Consider the following 22,791-nt stretch of genomic DNA (forward strand, 5'->3'; position numbering starts at 1 on the left):
TCCACCGAGTAACTGGACTCAGGCACAACCTGCAGTTTCTATGTGTGAGCGGGACACCACACAGGAAGTAAAGACACGTGGCCCAGCAGGCAGCCTGCGAGCCAGACACGCCTCATGGTGACCCCCTCGCTAAGCCACTAACCAACTGCTTCCCATCATCAACTCCATCTGCTCCAGAGAGGCTGCTTTGCACTGGGCGTTTCCCACACAGGTTCTCTAGCCAGAGCAGATCCCTTGTGCGCACGTGCAAAGTTTGAGCTCGACGGCTGTGACTTGCCCACGGTCACCCAGGGAGTCTGGGGCAGAGCTGGGAGCTGAGCCCACATCTGCCGAGTCCCAGCCCGGTGCTGTAACCCCAAGGCCAGGTGCTCTCTCTCTCTCTCTCTCTCTCTCGCTCATTGAATTTATCTTTGTAAATCCATCAGTCTCTCCACCCATTGGGTAACTGACTCTACAAGATTCAAGGCAGGAGCGGATCATGCTGCTCGTTCTCACTTGACGGTGCTGCACAGCCCTGCCCCTGCCCACATCTCCATCCCTAGCCCTGCCCCCGTTCCAGTTCTTGGGCTGCACTCCCAGGATCACAGAGCTTGCCAGACCAGGGGTCCCTCTACCCACTCTCCTGTCTGTGACACTGGCCAGCACCAGAGGAAGGAGCAAGACACCCACAGTTCTAGGATAACGTGTGCCCAGGGGAAGGTCCCTCCTGACCCCACTCCACCACCTCCTTCCTCCTTGGGTCTTCATCTTCTCCCCCTTGAGCCTACAGGGTTTGTTCATGGAGCCCCCAGTGTCTGGATTGGCCTCTCTCTCCTGGGGCTCAAAGGAGCCTCTCAATCCACCTTCAGATCCCTCTTCAAACCCCATTCGCTGGGCCAGCTCCCATCACCGCCCTTTGCTCTGCTGCTACCGGCTCCTCCCCCTGGTCCCAACCTCAGTCTCGGGTTTCATGACCTGCCCTTTCATGCTACACAACACTGGTCTGGCATCTTCCTGTCGTTACCCATCGCCCCTCCCCACCCCCATCCCCTGCAGCCCTGCCCATCTCAGCAGTGGGTGCGGCTGGTCTTTGGGACACAGGCAGAGCCCGGGGAGTGGGAGGTGAGAGCAGCAAATGGCAGCACCCAGCACGGACAGGAAGCACTGATCTGAGCTAGGCCGCAGGATCAGAGGATGCTGATGGTGTGAACAACCCCCCTGATGCTTCTTGACCAAAGACAATTTCCTGTGAGAGGCCGTGGGTCAGGCTCATGCACACTCGTTTGCTGAAGTGGCTACAATCAATTTCCAGCGAGCTCTCTGGCTGGCTGCAAACCTCCCTAGTTTCGAACTACCTGTGCTAATTCCAAAACCTTTCCATTGACCTGCCGGATTGTAGGTCACTGATGTATAAACACTCAGAGGGAAAATCCACACCCAGCAAAACAACCTTAACTCTGCCCTCTTTGAGCCCTGCCTCAGGGTGCCACTAACACACATACCAGCACTCTGCCCTCACACGTGCTACAGGACACGCTGAGCACAAAGCCCATGAGCGCTGTAGGACAGAGAACTTTGGGGGTCATGGTGGATGATCAGATGAACACGAGCTGCAGCCAAACAGAGCCAGTGAGATCCTGGGACGTAGGAACAGGGGAATCTGGAGAAGGAGCCAGGAGGTTATTTTGCCTCTGGATTTGGCCCTGGTATGATCGCTGCTGGGATCCTGTGTCCAGTTCTGGTGCCCACAATCCAGGAAGGATGCTGATAAATTGGAGAGGGGTGAAAGAGGACCCAGGAGGATGATTAGAGGATTGGAAACACGTGCGTGTGAGCACAACAAGCACCAGCAGGAACTGAACCAAGCAGCTTCAGAGCGAAAAGCGTGAGCCTCTCTACAGTGTGAACAAGAGAGCCAGGGGCTGTACGTGGGGCTGTAACAGACCCACATCCTCTGCAGATCAGCACAGCTGGGGACACAAAACACGCTGTGGCCAATGATTTATACAGATCCATACACCCCCCCGCCACTGCTGCCCCTCAGTGCCCTGGCGGGTTTGCTGAGTTTCCCAGAATGCACTGCCTCTGGGGGCTGGGCTGGGACGTGTGGGATTGGTACCCAAGGACATCTCTGTAGAAACCATTTAGGAGCCCGCAAGTGCGGACTCAGGGCGAACTTGCATCAGTTTGACACCCGGTTCAGCAAAGCCAGCCAGGGGGCCCTGACCTGCTTGTATTCAAAGCTGTTCTGTCCAACCAGTGCAGGTCTCCAGCACAGTCCAGGGGAGGGTGGAGGAGAGATGTAGCTCAGAGCACACATGCGCTTGGTACCTGCGTTTCCTGTGTGGTTTCCCTTGAAGAACGGTCAGTGCTGGTGGGAGCCCTGCGCTGCACAGACCGAGTCTGAGGGCCAGTTAATGGGGGGGGGGGCTCCTTCCCCTCTCTGAGCACCTGCTGGGAAATCAAACCAGGGCTGCGCTTGGCCAATGGAGGATGAAGAGGGCTACACGGTATTAAACCTCCGTCCGAAGCAGAGACAACCGGGAGCTGGGCCCCAAGGTAAGTCTAAATGAAGACTGATGCCACATTTTCCATAAGGACGAGGTAGCCAGACAATGTTGCACCAATTTAATGTGAATGTCAGTGGTCCCAGACGTTATTCTTTCCTTCCTTTGCCAGCTAGGACTGGGGAAACACTGCAACAAATCTTCCCAGGGATTTGTTTGAATTTTGAGCTGCGTTTGGGCCCCTTTTGTGCTCACTTCCTGCAAATATCCTAACTTACAAGCTCCTGAGCAGGAATAATTGCTCAGGAAATTATTACATGCTTGGAAACAGGGAATTTTTAAGCAAATATTGGAGAAGTTCCCCAGCAAGGGGCATGGTGAGTTTCCAGTCTGCAGGGGACGGGGTCTGTAGGGGGCAGGGGAGGAAGCGTGGCACAGCGCCATCAGGTGGTCACTGCAGGTATCTCTCAGGATGGGCAGTGGCAGGAGGGGGAGGCTAGAGAGACACCTGGGATAGGTCTACACTGCAGCTGGACACGTGTCTCCCAGCCCAGGTAGCCAGACACACTCTGCCACCTCCCAGCTGCAGGGCGGGCAGGTACCCTTAGAGCTGCAGTTCCGGGGGTCTCTGAGCGAGGGCTGATCGGCCCCAGGTTTGGTACCACTGCAACTATCAGTTTAGAAACAACACAGTGACACTGGTGCAACCGCTGGGGAGGATCCGGTTAGAAAGGTGCCTTGTGCTGCTCTAGCTCATTCCTGTCCTCGTGGGTTCAGCTTCCCAATGCTGCATTCTGGGGGCACCGCCCAGAGGATGCTCCGCTGGGGCTGAGGAGGAGAACGACCCCCGGTGGGGGCTGAGCTGGCCCCAGAGGGGAGCCCATCCCCGGGTGTGTTACTGTCTCTCCTGCTGGGGTTGACGGTGTGTTACCAAACACGACTCTTCCAGGTTCCCCTCGGTACCCGCGCTGGATCTGGGTGGCCCTAGGGCTGGCCGGGGCCGGGTGCCTCGTCCTGCTGGGAGCGGTGGTAGCGCTGGCTGTCTGGGGTGAGTAACTCAAGGCCACTGAGGCATTTAACAGGCACATGGACGTTATTTGTACTAGAGGGTCGCACACTTCGTAGCTTATGTCGAGCTCACTGCACTGATCAGGGGCTCCTGGCAGCCCCTCCTCCCCATTGCAGGGACTCCCTGCAACCCATCCCCCTCCCTCATCCCAGAGGTTAATTGTCCCCCATTCTCCCCCCATTCGCCAGGGGCTCTGTGTACCCCTCCCCCCATGCCAGGGGTTCTGCACGTCTCTCCCATTCCTCCCTCCCCCCACACCAGGGTCACACATTGTCTCTCCCCCATGGCAGGGTCTGGGTGTCCCCACACTTCTGCCTCCCCATCTCCAGGTCCCCACATTCCCCCTCTAGGTTTGCCCCCTGGCCAGGTTTTCTCAGGATTGCCCCTTTGTTGAGGTCGCTGTCCTGGGAGATCTGCCCAGGCGCTCAGTGCACGCTGTCAGCTGTGCAGCTTTATGGGCTCAGGATCACGCTGGGTATTTGTACCGCAGAGGTGGCAACCTTCCCCCGCAACCCCATCTCCACTCCGGGTCTCTGCTCCCCCCCACCACTGCCTCATCCCTCTCATCCCCACTCCGCTTCCCCCCTACTAACTGTGCCTGGCAGGCTCGTATTTCTCTTAGAGGTCAGGCTACAGACAGCGCCCACACGCAGCAAGTTAAGCTGCTCTCTGTGATCTGTGCAGGGGATGCCAGAGAGACTTTCTGCTGGCAGCACCAGGCAGCCTGGGAGGCCTGATTTTCCCCTGAATCCGGCTTTCCTGGGGTTCTGATTTACACCAGAATCAGCTGGATTCTGCCCATCAGTGCCTAGAACAGTCCCTGGAATGGCAGGATGGGTCGGATGCCGCATTCCAAAGTTATCACGTTACAAACAGAGAAATGCTGCCACATTGGGTCCAGGCCCCCACCCCAGTGCAGCAGCACCGAGAGGCACAGGCGAGATTGGGGCTGCACAAACATACCACGAGACAATCCCTGCTCCAAGGGGCTCAGAGTGCAGCTAAGCACCATGAATTCCCCCCTCCTTCCACAACCCTGCTGTGAGTCCAGCTCTGAGTCCAGTCCATGGGTGACACTTAATCGCCACCCCGCGGGTCAGATGTTATCCCAGCAGGTGCAGTTAGGAGCTTAGTACATGATATTCGTGTGAGCTGACTGGGACAGTGTCACTGTTACACTTCCCCAGCGTGTGTGACACACCCAGCCTATGTGTAACCCCTCTGCCAGGTGGTGTCACCAGCAACAAGGGCCGGGTTCAACATCTAGGGGTTCCTCTTAACAACACAAATCAGAACTGGCTTGAGCCCCCAGCCAGTAATCTGGGAAAACTAAATATCCTTGGGTGCTTCTAAGAGACAAAACTTCCCATGAGTACAACAAACAAAAACTTTTAGTTAAAGGGAACCCAGCATTAATTTGGGAAAACACCCCCCCCCCACGATTGGTAAGTCCAAATACCCACCCCCCTGTACACTGGGCAGTGTCCTTTGCTTCAGTTACCCACCTTCCAATGTGAAAGTCAGATGAACAAACACGCCACTCCCCGCTCCCTCCACTGCACCCCACTCACAGCTGCCGTCCTTAGCGAAGATCCAGAGTTTAGAGGTGCAGTCACATGGGCTCCCCCCTCACTGTCGCTGCTTGTCACTCACTGCCGTCTGACGTCTAAGAACAGCCCCTAGACCCGCTCAGCAGTGATCTCAGCTCTAGGAACCACTGAACAGAAACAAGGACTTTCAGTTGAGTCCAGTCAGCTCTCTTTAAACACTGGAGAAGGGGGATGTGTCTACACTACAGTTAAACGCCTATAGCTGGCCTGGAGCAGCTGACTCAGGTTGTGGGTCTGTAAAATTGCTGTGTAAACATTTGGGTTTAGGTTACAACCTAGGCTCTAGGACTCTCCCCACACTAGCACACTCCCAGCACCCAGTTTCCAGCCTAAGCCTACATACGTACATTACAATTCTAAAATCCTGCAGCTCACACCCAAGGCAACTAACACCAGCCAACCAGATATTTAATTACAGTGGAGGCATATACAGGCAGACACCACAGACAATCATAACTCTATTTTACCCATACACCAATCCTTAATGAGAGTTGGCATCCCTACCCTGTGCTTAGCAAAGTGAGGCTCAGGTTAGGGTGACCCCCTCAATCAGGTCAGGCAAAGCACAGTTCTGCTGCCCTTGACCTGTACAATCAGTAGAACAACATTTCATTACCCTGCATTCAATTTGTAACCCATCACCAGCCAATATTGATCACTTTGACAAAGCGGGTCTGTCTGCTGAACGCCTAGCCAGAGTAGGCGTGTCTATGCAAATACATTCTGCTCCTGAGACCTTCCCCCAGTTCATCACTAGATATCAGGGGAGAGCTCATCAGACCCTGCTTACAGGTGTAGTGAATGAGTTTGTCTCTCTGCCCCTGGCCTAGCTGTGATGGAACCTTGATTTTACATCCTCTACAGGCTGGTTTTTAATCCCTAAATAGTTGCCTTAGAAGTGACTGTGATGATGTTTTGAAGTTTCCCAGTTCCACGTCTCGTGTGAAGGACAGACCAGAGGAGCTACAAATGCATCAGAGAATGATGGTGCCAGAATCGTCAGTAGCACTGAATGCAGCTCCTGCCTGGAGGATTTCCGGTCTCGCTTGAAATCAATTCTGTGTGAACCCCACAATGGCAGCTTGGCAGGTAACCCCGGCTCCTACTGTCCCAGAACCAGGAGTCACTCTCCCTGGAAGAGTTTGCAGTCTCCCTGTGACTGAAAACCCAGTCACCGTGTTAAAGGGACACTGTCAGCTTGAAATACCATGGGCTAGATTCTCATTCGCACCAAGGTCCCTTTATTTACACCACTCCGGCATTGCCATCCCCTGCTGCTCAAAAACCATTAGTCAGGCCCTCAGAAATCATAAGATTTTAGAAAAATAATACTTTTGTGGTTGGGGTTTTTTTTGTTTTTCTTTTTCTTACTCACTTTCTGGTTTTTGAGCTTCTAGGTTGCACTAAAGTCACATTTTCAAATTTTTCTTTTTTTAAAAAAAGTGAAATTCTCACAATCCCCTGACTCCAAGAGCTGGGGCTCAAAGGAAAAAACACCAAATATAATTAAACTTGTGTTTAAATGTGAGAGCAGTGTAAAGGAGGCTAAATGTAGGAGGAAATTTACAGTTTCCAGGGGAACACATTTATTTTAACCAAAAACTGGAAAATTTCAACTGAAACATTTTCTGCGGTGATTTTCATTCTGAAAAAAAGGCAATTTTTTGGGTCAAGAAAAGTGGACGGAAAATTTTCAATCAATTCTGCCCATAACTACAGCAGGAGAACAATGTTCAGCCAGCAGGGTGATGTTTAAGTTGGGTTGGGGGACGACCTTTTAATATGCTTGAATGCTTTGGGTGTCATGATGTGCTAATACACCCCAAGCGCCTCTGTCTTTTTTCACTTCATCCATCCCAGTGCATGGGTGCAAGACACATGCTGTGGCTGCCTTTGTCTGTACCAATATGGGTGGGTTACTCTCCCTTGTTGGCTGCAGTGTTGTTGTGGCCGGGTTGATCCCAGAAAGTTAGAGAGACAAGACCATGGGCCAACTTCTGATGGTGAAAGGTACAAACTTTGGAGCTCCACAGAGCTCTTCTTCGGGTTTCCTCTGATTTCCTCCCCCAGCCCGGAAGAAGAGCTCTGTGTAGCTCCGCGTTTGTATCTTCCACCAACGGAAGTTAGTCCAGGAACAGGAATTACCCAGCTTGTCTCTCTCTTTCCTTGTTGGCGTCGTCCTCTTTATCTCCACCTGTTTCACATCAGATGTCTAGGCTGGGAGCTCTTTGTGGCAGAGATTTTCTTACTATGTGTGTGCAGTAGGGTGACCAGATGTCCCGATTTTATAGGGACAGTCCTGATTTTTGGGACTTTTTCTTATATAGGCTCCTATTACCCCCCACCCTGTCCCAATTTTTCACACTTGCTGTCTGGTCACCCTAGTGTGCAGCATCCCTAGCCCAACCCCAAACCCGATCCAGGGCAGGAACCTCTCAGCTCTACTGTATTTCTTTGTATTGCAGTCCTGCCTCGGGGATCGAGGACCCCTTGTGCCAGATGCCATAAAAAACACATCCCAAAAAGACAATCCCTTCCCCAGGGAGTGAACAGTCTAAGCACAATAAACAAGGCTCAGCCCTTTGTGCAGAGGAGCAGCAGTGACATCTAGTGGGCAGAATAATTCCCATTGCTAGTATCAGAGGGGTAGCCGTGTTAGTCTGGTTCTGTAGAAGCAGCAAAGAATCCTGTGGCACCTTATAGACTAACAGAGCACAGACAATCTTAACAAAAGTGTAATAAATAATACAACTGCTCGAGAGGCTGGATCCCAAAGTGCTTTACAAACCACATAGTGCTTATGGGAATTATTTCCCCCACCACTGACATGCAGCCACCTCTGGGGTGAAACTCAACAGCTGTTCAGCAGCACACAGCACTGGCAGACGATCTCTTAGGGGAATGGTTGAAGCAGAATCCACTTCCCTATTGGAATTTCCCAGGGCATTTGCGGGAGGCAAATTGTAGTCCCCCGAACTGTAATTTGAACCGACTCAGACCTCCACCATTAAAGAAGAGCCATAGGATTTGTACTGACAATAATGGGACCTTGCTTTTAACTCTCAGCTGAATCATGACACCAGCAGAAGTACAGCGCCCCCAGGTGCCAGGTTGGGTCTCTGGGTTCAGTTCTGCCTTAGTCAGGGCAGGGGTGTCCCTCCTTCTCAATCACCCCTATTATTTGTTTCAACACTGAGTTTCCCTTGAGGTCTCCCGTCAGGGCCCAGCCTGAGTCTGTCTCTGTTCAGCTTTTATAAGCTGACATAGTCACCCCCAAGGAATTACATTTGAATGCACCAAGCCAGAGATTCCTCCCACCCAGTGATTCCTGCATCGAGCCCAGAACTTGTGACTGAGTCAGAGCAGATCTTTAGTCAGAAACCAACTCTGTGTAAAGACTTGGAGCGAATTCTCTCCTCTCTAGCCTCCCAGCACCTTGCTGACCCGGCCTACAGCGTGCCTGGCTGTTTGAGTGCTGACCCTGAGAAAAGCCCTCGCTAGTACATTGAGAGCAAAGGCTCTTTACGTGCCTGTAGGGGAAACTCAGCAATATCTAGAACTAGAGCTGGTACATTTGTAAACCTGTTTTATGGAAACCGTGAAAAGAAATGGAAGTTTGCTGTCCTTTGAAGGAAGTAAAAAGCAAAACTGCTCCCTCTCATTTCCAGTGGGGAAAATGTTAAGGGTAAGTGGTTTTTAACTCATGAAAACTAAATGAAATCCTGCCCATGGAAAAAAATCTGTATTTCCATTTTGTATTTACACACACACACACACACACACACACACACACACACACACACAGAGTCAAAAAAGAGAACAATTTCAACTAAAATAAACACTTTCCTTTTGGTCAAAATGGCAATTCCCATTAAAAAAGAACTTGAACAAGCATTTTCAGCCAGCTGCAGTTTGAATTTTCAGAATTGACGACACCTCTGTTCCCATCTCCCCCTCCAGGGGGCTCCGGATGCAAACTCTGCCCCAGGGACTGGCTGCTGCATGGGGACAAGTGCTACTGGCTGTCTAAAGAGAGTAAAGACTGGACTGGGAGCCGTGAGGACTGCTCGGGGAAGAGCTCTCGCATGCTCGTGATCCGGAACCAGGAGGAGATGGTAACAAAATACAGGCTCATCAGACTCCAGCTGGAGAGAGATGTGTGTCCCTAGTTACAGTCCCAGAGCAGCAGGTTTATCCAGCCTGGCTCTACCCCTCTGCCTCATTTCTCCTTCTCCTCCAGTCTGGGGCGCCTGGCTGATTAACATACAGTTCAGAACAAGACCCCCACAGCGTTCCCACCCCAGACTGCCCAGCTGGCTCCTGCAGGCTTTGCCCCCCTGAGCCCTGTCTGGGAGCTCAGCAGAGCCCTTCTGCATAGAGCTACTTACACAACCCCCCTACTCCACCAAATCTCGCCCTGCCCAGACTGACTTTGTAACCCCATTAGGCCTGGTTCTTGGTCCCCTGCTTCCCTCACCTGAACCTCTCAGTCCAGGGGCACCTGGTCACAGGTCAGGCTGAACCCAGGACTCCCTTAAAGGGCCAATTCACCAAGGACTGGTGCTGGTTTTACCATGTCTTCATAGAGAGACTCTGCCCACCCAGGGGCGAGGGTGAATTAGCTCAGGGGCTGATGGGTTCTCCTGCTGGCATTATGGGCGGAGCCACTGAAGCCAAAAGCAGGTATTAAACAGGAGCACTAAGGGAATTCTTCTAGCCTGTTATGGCATATTCGCCCCTCCCCCTCTGCTTGGCACCTCACAGGATTTCATACAGGATGTTACACAAGGTTCAAGCTACGTCTGGATTGGACTTACGGTGACACCCGCAGGGGGGAAATGGACCTGGGTGGACGGTTCCCTGTTAGATCCAATGCTGTAAGTGCTGCCTGACATTTCCTGTTTGAGATGTTTGGGAAAAGCTCCCATTGTATAACTTGCTGATGTTAAATATCCAATGTCTGTCTAAGGCCTTAAAAGTTTTACCAACGTAACTACATCGGTTAAGGATATTTTTGCTGTGCCTCCAAAGGCCCTAGTGTAGCTGCAGTTATACCAATGTGCCTGTGCTTATTGCAGTGTAGCTTATGCTGATCGGGGGCACTGGCATAAGCTGTAGTGGAAGAAGCCCTTAGATATGGATATAGCTGTGTCCACACTACAGGGCTTCTAGTATAACTGCACCAGAAACCCCCACTAGCGTAGTCAATGGCGAAGGTGCTGATCTGGCCCCTATTACCATAGTATCTGAATAAACAGAACAGGGCAATTATGGGGTGATCCATTCCATCGGCTACACTAAGCTTCTGGCGGTCAAAGGTTTAGGGTTGCCCCATACACAAGGTTGCATCCTTCATCATCTCGGCTAATAACCGTTGATGAACCTACCCTCCATGAACTTACCCAGTACTTTTTTGAACCCAGTTATACCACCTGCACAAGAGGCACAGCGCTTATGTCGATGTAGTAGGGCAACCCAGTGCCCACATAGATGTTGCGTCACTTACATTGCCTGTTGGCTGTCACTCCTGTCAATTTCACCCTCTGCTCTGTAGCCTGGGGCTCACAGCTGGAGCCATGAAATTGACAAGAAAGATTGGTTGGCTCCCTGCTGTGAAATTGAGCCCTATGCCACACTTACAGCTGAGGCTGTTACCCCAGGGTGGTTGAGGGGCTCCAGCTGTGAGCCCCACGGAGCTGTCAGTGCCCCACTTCAGTCGGTGTGAGCGCACCTGTTAAGGACGTGCATCACCAGCAGGAGGAGGATAGTGTGGAGACTAACAGCTGATTGAATTACTTTGGTGGCTGTATGTTGAACTAAATTAAGTCAACCTAATTTTGTAGCGTAGACAAGCCCTCAGACTTTGTTTTTAAAGGAAAACTGAGATGCAGGAGCTCACGGTGGCCACTTCCAACAAAAAAGCACCAGGTCACTGACCCATGAGTTTCAGCCTAGTTCATTCCTTCCAGAGACCCCCTAACTCAGCTCACCTCCTGGGCTGCCTTCTCACCTGAAGCTCTGTAGGAAAGTTACAAAGATGAAGGACAACACCAGAGCCAAGCTTCTCATTAGAGAGAGGTGTTATCTTTCTTCCCCCTATGGGCCTTTCCTTGTTAAAGAGAACCAACATGACACTGACTCTCTTTAATTCTGCAGCTTCCAAGTCTCAGGCTCTGCTGAAGGGAACAGCTGTGGCTGGATAAGAGGCAGCCGGATTCAGGCTGAGACGTGTGGTGCTGAGTTCAAATGGATCTGCCAGAAAGAAGCTGCCGTGATATAAACAGTTGGGTCTGAGGATCCACATTGGTGTCTCTGTAATGCACAGCATCCTGGGTTTAGTCTCACGGGGCAGGATTGGGCTTTAGGCAGAGCTCTAAGCCGGGGGCAGAGCAGAGGCCTGGGAGGTGCTGGGACTCAGGTGCCCCTCGCAGTCACAGTCCCTCCCCTTGGTCCTTCTCACTGGGCTGGGGCTTTGGGGTGTAATTTATAACTGCCCCAAACCTGCAGGAAGTTACTCCCTGAGCTGCTTCCCGGGGTACCCAGGGCTCGCCACCACCTGCCCTTTGCCTGAAGGAGCCTTGTCTGTGCCTGCCAGGGGTCAGCTCCCCAACTCCACTGGCCACACACACACGCTGGCTGCTGGGCCTGCAGTCACTGCAGTTAGCAATAGGCCCACTCTGCCCTCAAGCCCTCTGAGCATCTGCCTGGAGCATCTGTCCCCAGACACTGGCAGTAGTCACAGAGCTGCTGCTTCCAGAGAACCAGTAACACTCCCCGCCCCTCCCACCTTCGCACACACTTACCTGTTCCAGTTCAGATCACTGCTCCGCTTGACACACAGCACTGACCTATGCTCAGAGTGAAATCACGCCTCAGTTCGACAAAGCCGAGAGTCAAGTAGAAGTGTTGGAAACAAAAATAAAGTCATAACGTGTTCTAGAGCCTGGACTTATTTACCAAGCGAGTCTCCTGTCTAACCAAGTCCTGGTCACCTGAAATCCTTGCAGTGCTTTACAGCCAGGCAGGCTGTGACCCTTCTTTCAAGAGACCTGTGTGCTGTCAGTTTGTCTCAGAGGGGAAGGATCCAGCGTGTGTCTGTACCCCGGGATAGACCAGACCAGTCCTTTGTCTTTATTGTTAAATAGGACACACTGTTTGTTTCTTCCTGTGGATTTTGCAATCTCCCACTTTGCACCGGGCTCAGTACACAAATAGCATCCAATACACAGCTGGTCAGACAAGGAGATAACCTCAGTTATCGCCTGCCTGACAAGAACATCTCTGAGGTGCATCCCCTCCTGGTGACCTGCCTTAACTCCAAGACCTTAAGGGAAACGTTTTCAATACAGATACACAGCTCCTTACATAGTATCCATGCAGACATTTCACACTGACTATGATGACCAGTGAGCTACTGGCTCTTGGTACAGACCTCATATGCCCCCTTTGGTGAACTATTATGTAGAGATCAGCCCCAGGGGAATCCCTGTAAACCTCCTGCACCCTCTGCCAGTTGGCACCAAGGGGTCCCTGGGTCACATAAACCTTGCCCCCAAGCCCCCTCTCTGGGCTGGCTCAGCTCCTGTCCTGTAAGCAGGGGAACTGGAACCAAGGCCCTGCTCTGATGCTGTCCGCAGTGTGTTGAGAGGGTGAGTGCCAACCTCTGGGCAGACTGCTGGGAACCAGGCACAAACCCCAAACTGGCTGAGAGTTCTAGACTCTGATTTCACCAACCAACCATCCAGTGTAAACTCCTCCGGCACCGTAACAGCCTAACAGAGTCACAGACAGGCCCCTGGGGGACTCCAGTCTGTCTCGCCACCCAGCTGAGCCTGCCTGTGTGATAGAAGCAGCAAAGAATCCTGTGGCACCAGGAACCAGACTAACACGGCTACCTCTCTGATACTTGTGTGATAGAAGGTCCTTTACACCCAGAATCACAGCAATATTCAGGTTACTCCCAGATCCAAAGGTCCAGTCACTTACCCCAGGCCAACTGCTCCTTAAATCTCAAACCAAGACAGCTCTTGTCACCAATATTATATGACAATTCATTAAAAATAAAAGCTGTTATTTATAAAGTTAAAGCAGGTAAGCATGTAAATACAAATAGGTTACAAATCTTAATTTTCAAAAGGGAACAGAAGCACCTAGAGCAGTGATACTCAGACCTCAGTGGTTCAGGAGCCAAATTAGCAATCAGCATTACCCAAAAGAGCCACAAGAGTGTGAATCCATTGTTTCATTTGCTATAGTGCAATCCCTATTTAAACAGTATGACAGGGGAAATATTTACTTGTATATATAAACTATTCCCAAAGCAGATAAGTTAACATAGTGAAAGTTGGTAAGTTAACCCTTAACATAGTAAAGGTATCCTGATCGGTTAATAATTAAATCACCCAGTGTTTTAATATTATGTGCTATAAAGACACAGGAGACACACAAAGGGCCATTTGTGAGCTGCAGTCTGAGTATCACTGGTCTATACTAAGCTCTGTCTCCTTTAGGGCTAACCCAGGCTCAGCAGCTGGGGATCTCTTGCATATACTCCGAAAGCCTTGCCCCCCAGCGTCCAAGCAGCACCGAGAGAGATACAGTCCCTTGTTGTACCCCACCTCCTCCTTTGTGCTCCGAGCTGTTGGGAGTTCAGCACTTCGCACTAGTTAATTCACTCTCCTGTCTGGTGATTTTCACAGCCACAGAGGCTCCCAACACAAATGCTCCAATATCACCTTACGATGTGGGATGTGACTGTCAGAAGCGGGATTAATGCTGCAGCAGCTCACACGCTTTCACTAAAGTCTAAGCACATTCTTATAATGCTAATACCTATTTTAACACACAGGTGAGCCAGCCTGACCCCAGCTGAGTATTTGTCAGTGTCCTACTGAGACATGGGGCCTTTGGCATGAGCTGATACCTGGTCTGCCAGTATCACATCTACCCCCTCCCTGCCCCTTCCAACCCAATGGGCTCCTGGAAGGGGGTGAACAGGCTTTTCCAGGGCTAATTTTTGATAATACTCTTGTTATGAGCCTCCTTCCACTGCCGCCTCCTTCGCCGTTGTAAACGCATCAGGTTTGCTGCAGATCCAGTGTCTCTCACTGGTGCACTGTGAGCTGCTGACCCAATTCTCATAATTCAGATACACGCAGTCACCATCTGCTGTTATTACAAACCTGCAAGACAGAAGCCAGGGAACTGGTGTCAGGCAGGAGTTGGGTGTTTCCCATCAGTCACAGACAGGGGGAGACACTCGCACAGTGCAGGGAGCTGCTGCACTCACAGCCCCTCCCAATTCTCCCTCCTGCACCAGCCACAGGCCCCGCCCCCAGCAGGGAGGTGGTGGGCAGCAGGGCCAGGAGAGGTTCTAAGATCAACTGGCCTCCATGGAGCCTTTATGCCAGGTGGGTATTTTAACCCCAGTTCCTGCTCCCCCCACCCCCAGCTGGGTCTGGATGGGCCCCTGCAGGCCCAACCCACCCAAACTGCCCCAGGGGGAGATTCCAGGTGAGTGTCGGCATAAGGAGCAGCAGTAACGCCACACAGAAGAGCTGAATGAAAAAGACCCACAGGCAGTTGAATTCGGTGCCATTGACCCATTTCCAGGGCTGCCTCGGGTCCCTCTGGAGGCCGATCCAGTGGTCAAAGTTCCCTTTATAGCACAGCAGGAAAGCCTAAAAACAGCAGAGGGAGAGGTGGTGTCAGAGCCCCGGCCCTGCTGCTCCCCCAGGCTCCGGGCAGGGAATCCCAGGTGGACACGGACGGGCTCCGAGTGTTTCCAGGGGGTGGCTGGGGATTTTCTCCTCCCTCTTGCCCAGCTCTGGGTAATTCAGTATTAACCCTCCCACCCCAAACCCAGCTCCCCTCACCCCAATCTGCCCTGGGCTGGGGCAGCTCTTGGGTGCTGCTGGGTCTAAGCCGCATGGCAGGCGGGGGGAGGGGAGGGCAAGGCCAGGTTCTGTGTGAAAGCCTCTCCATACAGAGCAGCTGAGCTCCCCTCACCATCACAGGAGAAGAGGAAAGAAAGAGCCCAGCTGATCTCAATAGGAGATGCTGGGAGGGGCCAGGGATGAGAGAAGAGCCCCCCAGTCCTCAGCCAGAAGGGACCAGGGCTGACAGGAGCCTCCCCCATCCTCAGCTGGCTGCCCTGGAGCACTGGCTCTTCAAGTTGAGCTGGGATCTCAGCCCCGTCTCCAGTCCCATGCGGCCCAGCAGACACCTGAGCCAGCCCTAGAGAGGGACAGTCTCCTATTGAGAGGGCTGAGAGTGGGTGATCCCCACGGTCACAGACTGACACCAGAGGACCCCCAGGTCCAGCCAGGCCTGGCATTCAGCAGCTGGAAATCCAGTCCCTCTGGCCTCCCAGCACGAGAGGGCTCAGAGCTGCTCCTCGCCCCACAGGGCAGAGCCCAGGTCCTACTGCAGCAACCAGCGCTGAGCCAAGGCCAGACCATTGCAGTGAGAGTCTCTCACCAGGTCCTGCAGGGTGTCGATCCCAGCCAGGGAGGCATCGAGGCAGGAGCAGTGTCTCTGGCTGTTGTTCCAGTTCCCTTTGGCCTCGGAGAAATAGTAGCACCTCCCTCGGTATCCGACCCAGCCGTCCGGGCAGCAGGGGCCCAGGACAGCAGGAGAACACCAAGATAGCAACACTGAAAATGGGAACATAACAAATGTCATAAGAGGGGACCTGCCCATCTGTGAGGAGAGATGATCCCTGGCATCCCAGGCTTCTGACACTCCCCTGGCAGCGGCTGGGGGGGAAGGATGCTGGGAATCCAGCCCCCGAAGGGGGTTACTTGATCCTCATCTCACTGGGCTGCTGTCTCAGGTTCACGTTTAACAGGGATGCAACTGACAAATAGCTCCTGCTTCGAAGCACCAGAGAACCAGGCCCAAGGGGAGTGTTAGAGCAGGGGGTGGGCAGGGAGCTGCAGACGAGGGGACAGTTATCGGGCCAGCAGCAGGGAGAAGAGTGACACTGGATAAGTGATCAAGTTCAATCTGATTTGCCAGGTCTGTTACCCTGAGGAATCCTGCTAGCCTGGGGCACTGCCCCACTCCCCCTGCTCTGCACTCGGCTCCCCAGGAGAGGCAGGTTGAGATGAAAATGGGAACAAACTCCCTTCCCTTCACCAGACTGAACACCTGCTGCCTGGGACCATCCAGCACAGCCGGACACAGAGCAATGGAGACCTTTGGGTATGGCTACACTGGTGATTTGCAGCGCTGGAAAGCCTCTACCAGCACTGCAATTAGTAAGTGGCCACACCTGCAGGGCACTTCCAGCGCTGCAACTCCCTGGCTGCAGCGCTGGCCGTACACCTCACTCGGCATGGGGAATAAGGATTCCAGCGCTGGTGCTGCAGCGCTGGTCATCAAGTGTGGCCACACACCAGCGCTGTGATTGGCCTCCAGGGTATAAGGGGGGTGGAGGGTGGTGTACTGTGACAGGGAGCGGGGAAGATAGAGTGGATTTTTGGAGCCAACACTGTTGTGTGTTAGCTTCCTGGATTGGAAAAATCACAAAATGTTCATGAGCCCTTAGTCTTAACTCTTAATTGCATACAGCCTGCCTCCAACACGGACTCTCCCCCCCCCCCCCCCCCCCCGCTCCCGCTGTTTCACTCACTCCCTGTGGTGTTTGCTGTGATCAGTGTTTGTTTTAGATTAGCAGTTCAAGGGAGCTCCCATCGGTTCTGTTTCATTCACTCTCCCTGCCTCTCATTTGATTGTTTACAGCCAGGTACAGATGATCACAGCAAACAGGAGCTCTGTTCGGAGCTCCCATCGGAGCTCGTTCACAACAAAACAAAGAGAGGCTGCATAACAAAACAAAGAGAGTAATTTATAAAAGCATTCTGGGATACACCTTATACCCTGGAGGCCAATCACAGCGCTGGTGTGTGGCCACACTTGATGACCAGCGCTGCAGCACCAGCGCTGGAATCCTTATTCCCCATGCCGAGTGAGGTATACGGCCAGCGCTGCAGCCAGGGAGTTGCAGCGCTGGAAGTGCCCTGCAGGTGTGGCCACTTACTAATTGCAGCGCTAGTAGAGGCTTTCCAGCGCTGCAAATCGCCAGTGTAGCCATACCCAGGGATACGAAATTGAGCTCCAGGGCTTGGCTACACTTGAGAGTTGCAGCGCTGGTGGAGGCTTTCCAGTGCTGCAACTTAGTAACTGTCCACACCTGCAAGGCACATCCAGCGCTGCAACTCTCTGGCTGCAGCGCTGGCTGAACACCTGGTCTGCTTGGGGAATAACGAGTGCAACACTGGTGATGCAGTGCTGCTCATTAGGTGTGGCCACACACCAGCGCTGTTATTGGCCTCCAGGGTATTAGGAGATATCCTAGAATGCTTTTAACTAAATTACTCTCTTTGTTTTGTTATGCAGCCTCTCTTTATTTTGTTGTGAACTCGGGGCTCCAGGAGCTGCTTATCTAAAACACAAACACAGCTCCTGTTTGCTGTGATCAATCTGTAACTGACTGAACAAGCAAATGAGATAACCCCCTGCCTGCCTCATTCACAGGGGTTGAGTGTTTGCTTGACTAGAGAAAGGGGGGGGGGGGAAAGAGAGAAAGGGAGTCCGTGCTGCTTATCTGGTCTGCAGGCTGTTTGCAGTTAAGACTAAGGGGTCAGGAAAATTTTCTGATTTTGCAAGACAGGGAGCTAATACACAGTGTCGGCTCCAAAAATCCACACTCTCTCTCTCTCTCTCTCTCTCTCCCCCGCTCCCTGTCACACTCCACTCCACCCCCCTCTTTTGAAAAGCACGTTGCTGCCACTTGAACGCTGGGATAGCTGCCCATAATGCATCACTCCCAACAGCGCTGCAAATGTGGCCACACTGCAGCGCTGGTAGCTGTGAGTGTGGCCACACACCAGTGCTTTCCCTACACAGCTGTATGACCAGCGGTGTAACTCCCAGCGCTGCAACTCTCAAGTGTAGCCAAGCCCCCAGTCACAGGAAATGGCCAATTGCAAGCTGATGCACTTCTCACCTACAGACATTTCTCCCCCCTAAGGGCTTGGCTACACTTGAAAATTTGCAGCGCTGCAGCAGGGTGTGAAAACACACCCTCTCCAGTGCTGCAAATTGCAGCGCTGCAAAGCGCCAGTGTGGTCAAAGCCCCAGCGCTGGGAGCGCGGCTCCCAGCGCTGTCCGTTATTCCCCACAAGGAGGTGGAGTACAGACAGCGCTGGGAGAACTCTCTCCCAGCGCTGGTGCTTTGACTACACTTAGCGCTTTGAAGTGCAAGTTTAGCCACAGCCTAATACAGCAGCTAGTACCCAGCTGCTCCACCTGCAGTGTAACCCTCTCAGTGCCAGAGAGAGCAGCAGCAGCAGCAGCAGGGCCACCCATAACTGACACCAAGGAGCTATTGGCAAGGTCAGTGCAGTAGGTGAATAACCAGAGGCAGAGTTATTAGGGTCAATATGGGGAAGAGTAGCTAAGCCAGTCCAAACACCATGTCAGTTAGTCTGCCCACCCCCACACCTCCCGCCCCCAATCACTCCTGTTCACTCTCAGCCTCAGGTGAATTTTGTGTTATCTCCCAGCCATTTTTGTGCATGTCACTTTTTTTGCACCTCATTTTGCACCACAATAATTCTGTAGCTAGTTTAAGCCTTCCCCTGGGGCTAGGCCATCAGTACATATGATGCTTTATAGTACTGCTCAGTGTGTGATTTGTGTCACTCGTTTCAGGGAGCAACTGCAGCAGGGGCACAACTTCACACTGCACACCCTGTACAGAGCTGGATTTGGGAATACACAGGCCCCCAGGAGAAAGGCTGCCAGGCTTGCTGGGCCCCTTCCAGTATTGCCTAGGAGGGACAGGCCACAGTAAGGAGCCCCTGACTGATGCCATCTCCACTATCTGACCCCACTGCATCCTGGGGCTCCCTGCACCCACAGGTGGGGAACCCCAAGCTCTCAGATCCCACCTTATGCTGTGTGAGCCAATGCTGCCCATTCCAATAGCCGGCCAGTGCAGCAGCAGGGAGCTGGGACTCACGGCCCGCTTGTAGCAGGCAGGGGCGGCTCTACCTTTTTGGCCACCCCAAGCAGTCATGCGCGGGAGGCGCCCCGGAGCCGCGGGAGCAGCGGACCTCCCGCGGGCATGACTGCAGAGGGACCGCTGGTCCCGTGTGGCTCGGCTGGATCTCCCGCGGCTGCGGACGGTTCGCGGGTCCGGCGGCTCCGCTTGAGCTGCCACAGTCATGCCTGCGGGAGGTCCAGCCGAGCCACAGGACGAGCGCCCCCTCCGCAGTCATGCCTGCGGCAGGTCCAGTCGTCCCGGGGCTCCGGTGGACCTCCCGCAGGCATGACTGCGGCAGGTCCGCCGGCCCAGCCTGCTGCCACCCCCCGGCTGCAGGGGACGGGCCGCTCCTCGGCTCCCAGCGGCAGGATGAGCTGGGGCCCCAGCCTTTTGCCGCCCCCTAGATTTTGCCGCCCTAGGCACCAGCTTGTTTTGCTGGTGCCTAGAGCCGCCCCTGGTAGCAGGGCAGCTGGCACCAGTGTAAGGATGGGGAAGAAGTTACATTACTGCAAACCCCTTGCACAGATGTGCCAGAGCAGCATGTTCTGCTCTGGTAACTTACTGCAGCCAATTGCACCAGGGGAAGCCCCTTTCTGCACCACTGCTGTGCATCTATGTGAGCAGTTTGCACCAATCCAATTGCACTAATGTCATTACATTGCACAGAGGGTTCCTAATGCAGACAGACCTGGATTCACCCCCCTCTGCCAGCTGCTAAACCCTCCTGGGGCCCAGTGATCAGATCCCAGGGCAACAGATAAATCACATCCCTGATGGTCTCAGCCCCCACTTCTCCCAGACTATTGGCAGATACAGCCGGGTTCACGCTCACCATGAACAGCCGCCCTCTGCGCTAGCACTCGCTGTCTGTGCAGGCGGGGGAGTCAATAGCGCTACGGGACCCTGCACTGCTGAGGTCACTAATTGGTGGGTTTCACACGGCGTTAATGGAGGTGTCTGTGCTGCGTTCTACAGCTCATTTCAGTGACACACCAGCATCTGCCAGCCCGGCCCTGGGCACGACCCGGGGATGCAGGAAGGCCAGGCTGGTACCTCAGGGCGACACGCTGCAGGCAGAGGGCCCAGCTCATCGCTGCCCTGCACCTTCTCCTGTCAATCACCCCCACTCTGCACGGGGGTACCAGTGACTGTGCCTGGGGCCCAGCAATAGTGACATGGGCCCCAAGTGCTCAGAGCTGGGCTGGGGGGAGCCAATGTCAGTCAGATCGTCCGACTCAGAAAGCGTCCAGGAGCAGGAGGAGGGTCGTGGAGGAACATCCCCCAGGAATTCTCTGTCCCAGGGGCAGAAGCCAGACAGGCCGGGAGGAGAGACTGTGACTGTGGTGGCTCCAGGGGGAATGGGATGTGCAGAGAGGGGGCAGGGGGGGCTGAGAACTCACCTGCCAGGACAATAACAGCGATGATGAGACCTAGGGACACGGCTGCGAGGGCGACTGTGCATCCCCTGTAGTTATGACGAGGTTCTGAAACACAAAGACCCGTCAGGCCGGGCCGCAAGGACACGTCTCACTGACAGCACCAGGGCTGGAGCTGCCCTAGAACATGCCCCGTTCTGTCGATGGCTCCTCCCGTCAGACGCTCTGGGAGAGGAGCCCGGAGGCTCAGGCAGGCTGGGGCTGGCAGAACAGTCCCTCCTTCCCCTCAGCCCAGTGCCCTCCCTGGCACCCCCAGCCAGGCTGTCACGGGGCCTGGTGAGCTCAGGGGCACAGAGACAAGGACCCGCATGTTCTGGTGGCAGGAGCTCAAGCTGCCCCCCCATCCCCACCCCCGCTGTGCTCCCTGCCGAGCGCTGGCTGGGCCCACACTGCCGAGTGCGCCTGTCCCCGCACACTGGGGTCTCACACTGGCCACACACAGCAGAAGGGGGGAGAAGGAACCAGGCAGAGCTGGGCCAGGGCTGTGACAGGGGGTCTGACACACCCAGCCCAAAAGGCCCCTATCAGGGCCGGCTCCAGGATTTTTGCCGTCCCAAGCAAAAAAAAATCTTGGCTGCCCCCTTTTTTGTGCCCTCCCTAACTCCTCCCCTTCCCAATCCCTTCCCCAAATCCCCAGCCCCGCCTCCTCCCCCAGGCGTGCCGCATTTCCCCTGCCCCATTGCTTCCTGCGGCCCCCCTGGAATCCTGCGGCCCACCTGCAAGGTCACCTCCACTCCACCTGCTCCCCTGAACGCGCCACCTCTCGGCTTCTCACCCCCTCTGCCAGGCTTGCCAGGCACAAAGGAAGCGGAGCGGTGGTGGCGCGCTCAGGGGAGCAGGCAGAGGCGAGCTGGGGCAGTGGGGGCACATTTCTAGGGGCAGCATGGCCAGCGCTGGAATGCCACCCCTAGGAATGTGCCGCTCAAAGCACCTGCTTGTTTTGCTGGTGCCTAGAGCTGGCCCTGTCCCCTGCCCAGCCCCACAGCCACCGCTGTGTGCGCCAGGCAGCAGCTGGGAGCCGGGATCGGTGCCCTGAGAGCCCCTGGGGGAGATCCAGTCCCTGCTGCCCACGGACACGGGGTTGCTGGGCACTGGCTGCTGCCACTGAGAACATGGCCCCATGTGGGGCAGCCTCAGGGTCTCTCTCCAGCCTGGTCCCAGGCAGCGACGCCCCATTACCTGGCTCCCCAACAGTCTCCAGGTGTCCATTGCCATCAACACGCAACTCCTGCAGCTCTTCGCTCTCAGCAGCCCCAGTTCCTGGCCCCATTGACACTCAGGGACACTCAGGCTAGAGACGCTGCCGCAGGCGCTGGGCTGGGATCGGTTCCTCACTGTGTGACTGGGTCCGATTCAGCAGCAAAGCCGAGCCGGGCGGGTGGGTCCTGGCCCTGTTCCCCTCCCTGCTCCGGACTCTCCAGCCGATCTGGAAGCCGAGACGGACCCAGCAGGGCAGGGTCGGGGGCGATTTGTGGTTTCTCGTTCCCTGCCCAGCAGCCCAACCTCCCGCCAGAGGCGGGGCCATGATGATTAAACCCCCTTAGCCCCCATCGGCCCCCCCGCCCCCCCAGGGCTTCAGAGACCCGATCTGCTATAGACCCCCCACACCGGGCTCTACCCACGTGTGACAGGCACCCGCGGGGCAGGGCCGAGCCCCCCAGCAACAGGCGCGCGCAGAGACCCGCAGGGGGCAGCGGCCAGTGCCGGAGGGACGGGGGGGGGGCGGGGGGGAGGCGGCTCATTTGCATAGAGCGCGCACGCCCAGGTCCCTAACTGCGCATGTGCAGCATATCCCCGGTTTGCCGCGATGGGATGTCGTCGCCGATCTAAGCCGCCAGTTGGCTCTGTCCCAGGCCGGCGGGGAACCTCCGCCTTCCTCCCACGGAGCCTCCGACGCGGTCCTTCGCCCCATGAGTTAACGGAGGGGAAACTTCCCCCCCGGCCCCGTCATCCGGCTTCCGCGCGCGGGCGCGACACACACACACGGTCCGTGTCTGTCTCTCCCCCCCCCCGCCCCCCCGCTCCGCTCGGCCCTTCGGCCTCCCCGGGCGGCGGCAGCGCCTCTTACCCGAGCGTCCCGCGGGCTCCGGCCGGGCGGCAGCGGGCCTGGGTCGCGGGGACCGGACACGGGGAGAAA

At 54.8% G+C, this 22,791-nt stretch overlaps 2 protein-coding genes and 1 long non-coding RNA gene across 3 annotated transcripts; 1 reads left to right on the forward strand and 2 right to left on the reverse strand.

The window, feature by feature from the left end:
* Positions 1-2,465: 2,465 nt before the first annotated feature.
* Positions 2,466-11,445, forward strand: LOC123345873 (killer cell lectin-like receptor subfamily F member 1). Its single transcript, XM_044982931.1, has 4 exons — positions 2,466-2,538; positions 9,126-9,280; positions 9,930-10,042; positions 11,322-11,445. The coding sequence occupies exons 1-4, from the start codon at positions 2,466-2,468 to the stop codon at positions 11,443-11,445; spliced, it is 465 nt and encodes a 154-aa protein (XP_044838866.1).
* Positions 11,446-12,275: 830 nt separating this feature from the next.
* LOC123345668 lies at positions 12,276-14,341 on the reverse strand. Its single transcript, XR_006572841.1, has 2 exons — positions 13,072-14,341; positions 12,276-13,001 (listed from the first exon to the last, which is right to left on the reverse strand). It is a non-coding gene; the product is annotated as an uncharacterized LOC123345668 (long non-coding RNA).
* Positions 14,340-21,924, reverse strand: LOC123345874 (C-type lectin domain family 2 member G-like). The gene is made up of 5 exons (XM_044982932.1): positions 21,834-21,924; positions 20,619-20,702; positions 15,645-15,820; positions 14,716-14,845; positions 14,340-14,347 (listed from the first exon to the last, which is right to left on the reverse strand). Exons 1-5 carry the CDS (start codon positions 21,922-21,924, stop codon positions 14,340-14,342), a joined length of 489 nt encoding a protein of 162 aa, XP_044838867.1.
* Between the last annotated feature and the right edge of the window lie 867 nt (positions 21,925-22,791).

Source organism: Mauremys mutica, chromosome 12 (genome assembly GCF_020497125.1).
Source record: "Mauremys mutica isolate MM-2020 ecotype Southern chromosome 12, ASM2049712v1, whole genome shotgun sequence".
In the NCBI taxonomy this organism is placed as follows: domain Eukaryota; kingdom Metazoa; phylum Chordata; order Testudines; family Geoemydidae; genus Mauremys; species Mauremys mutica.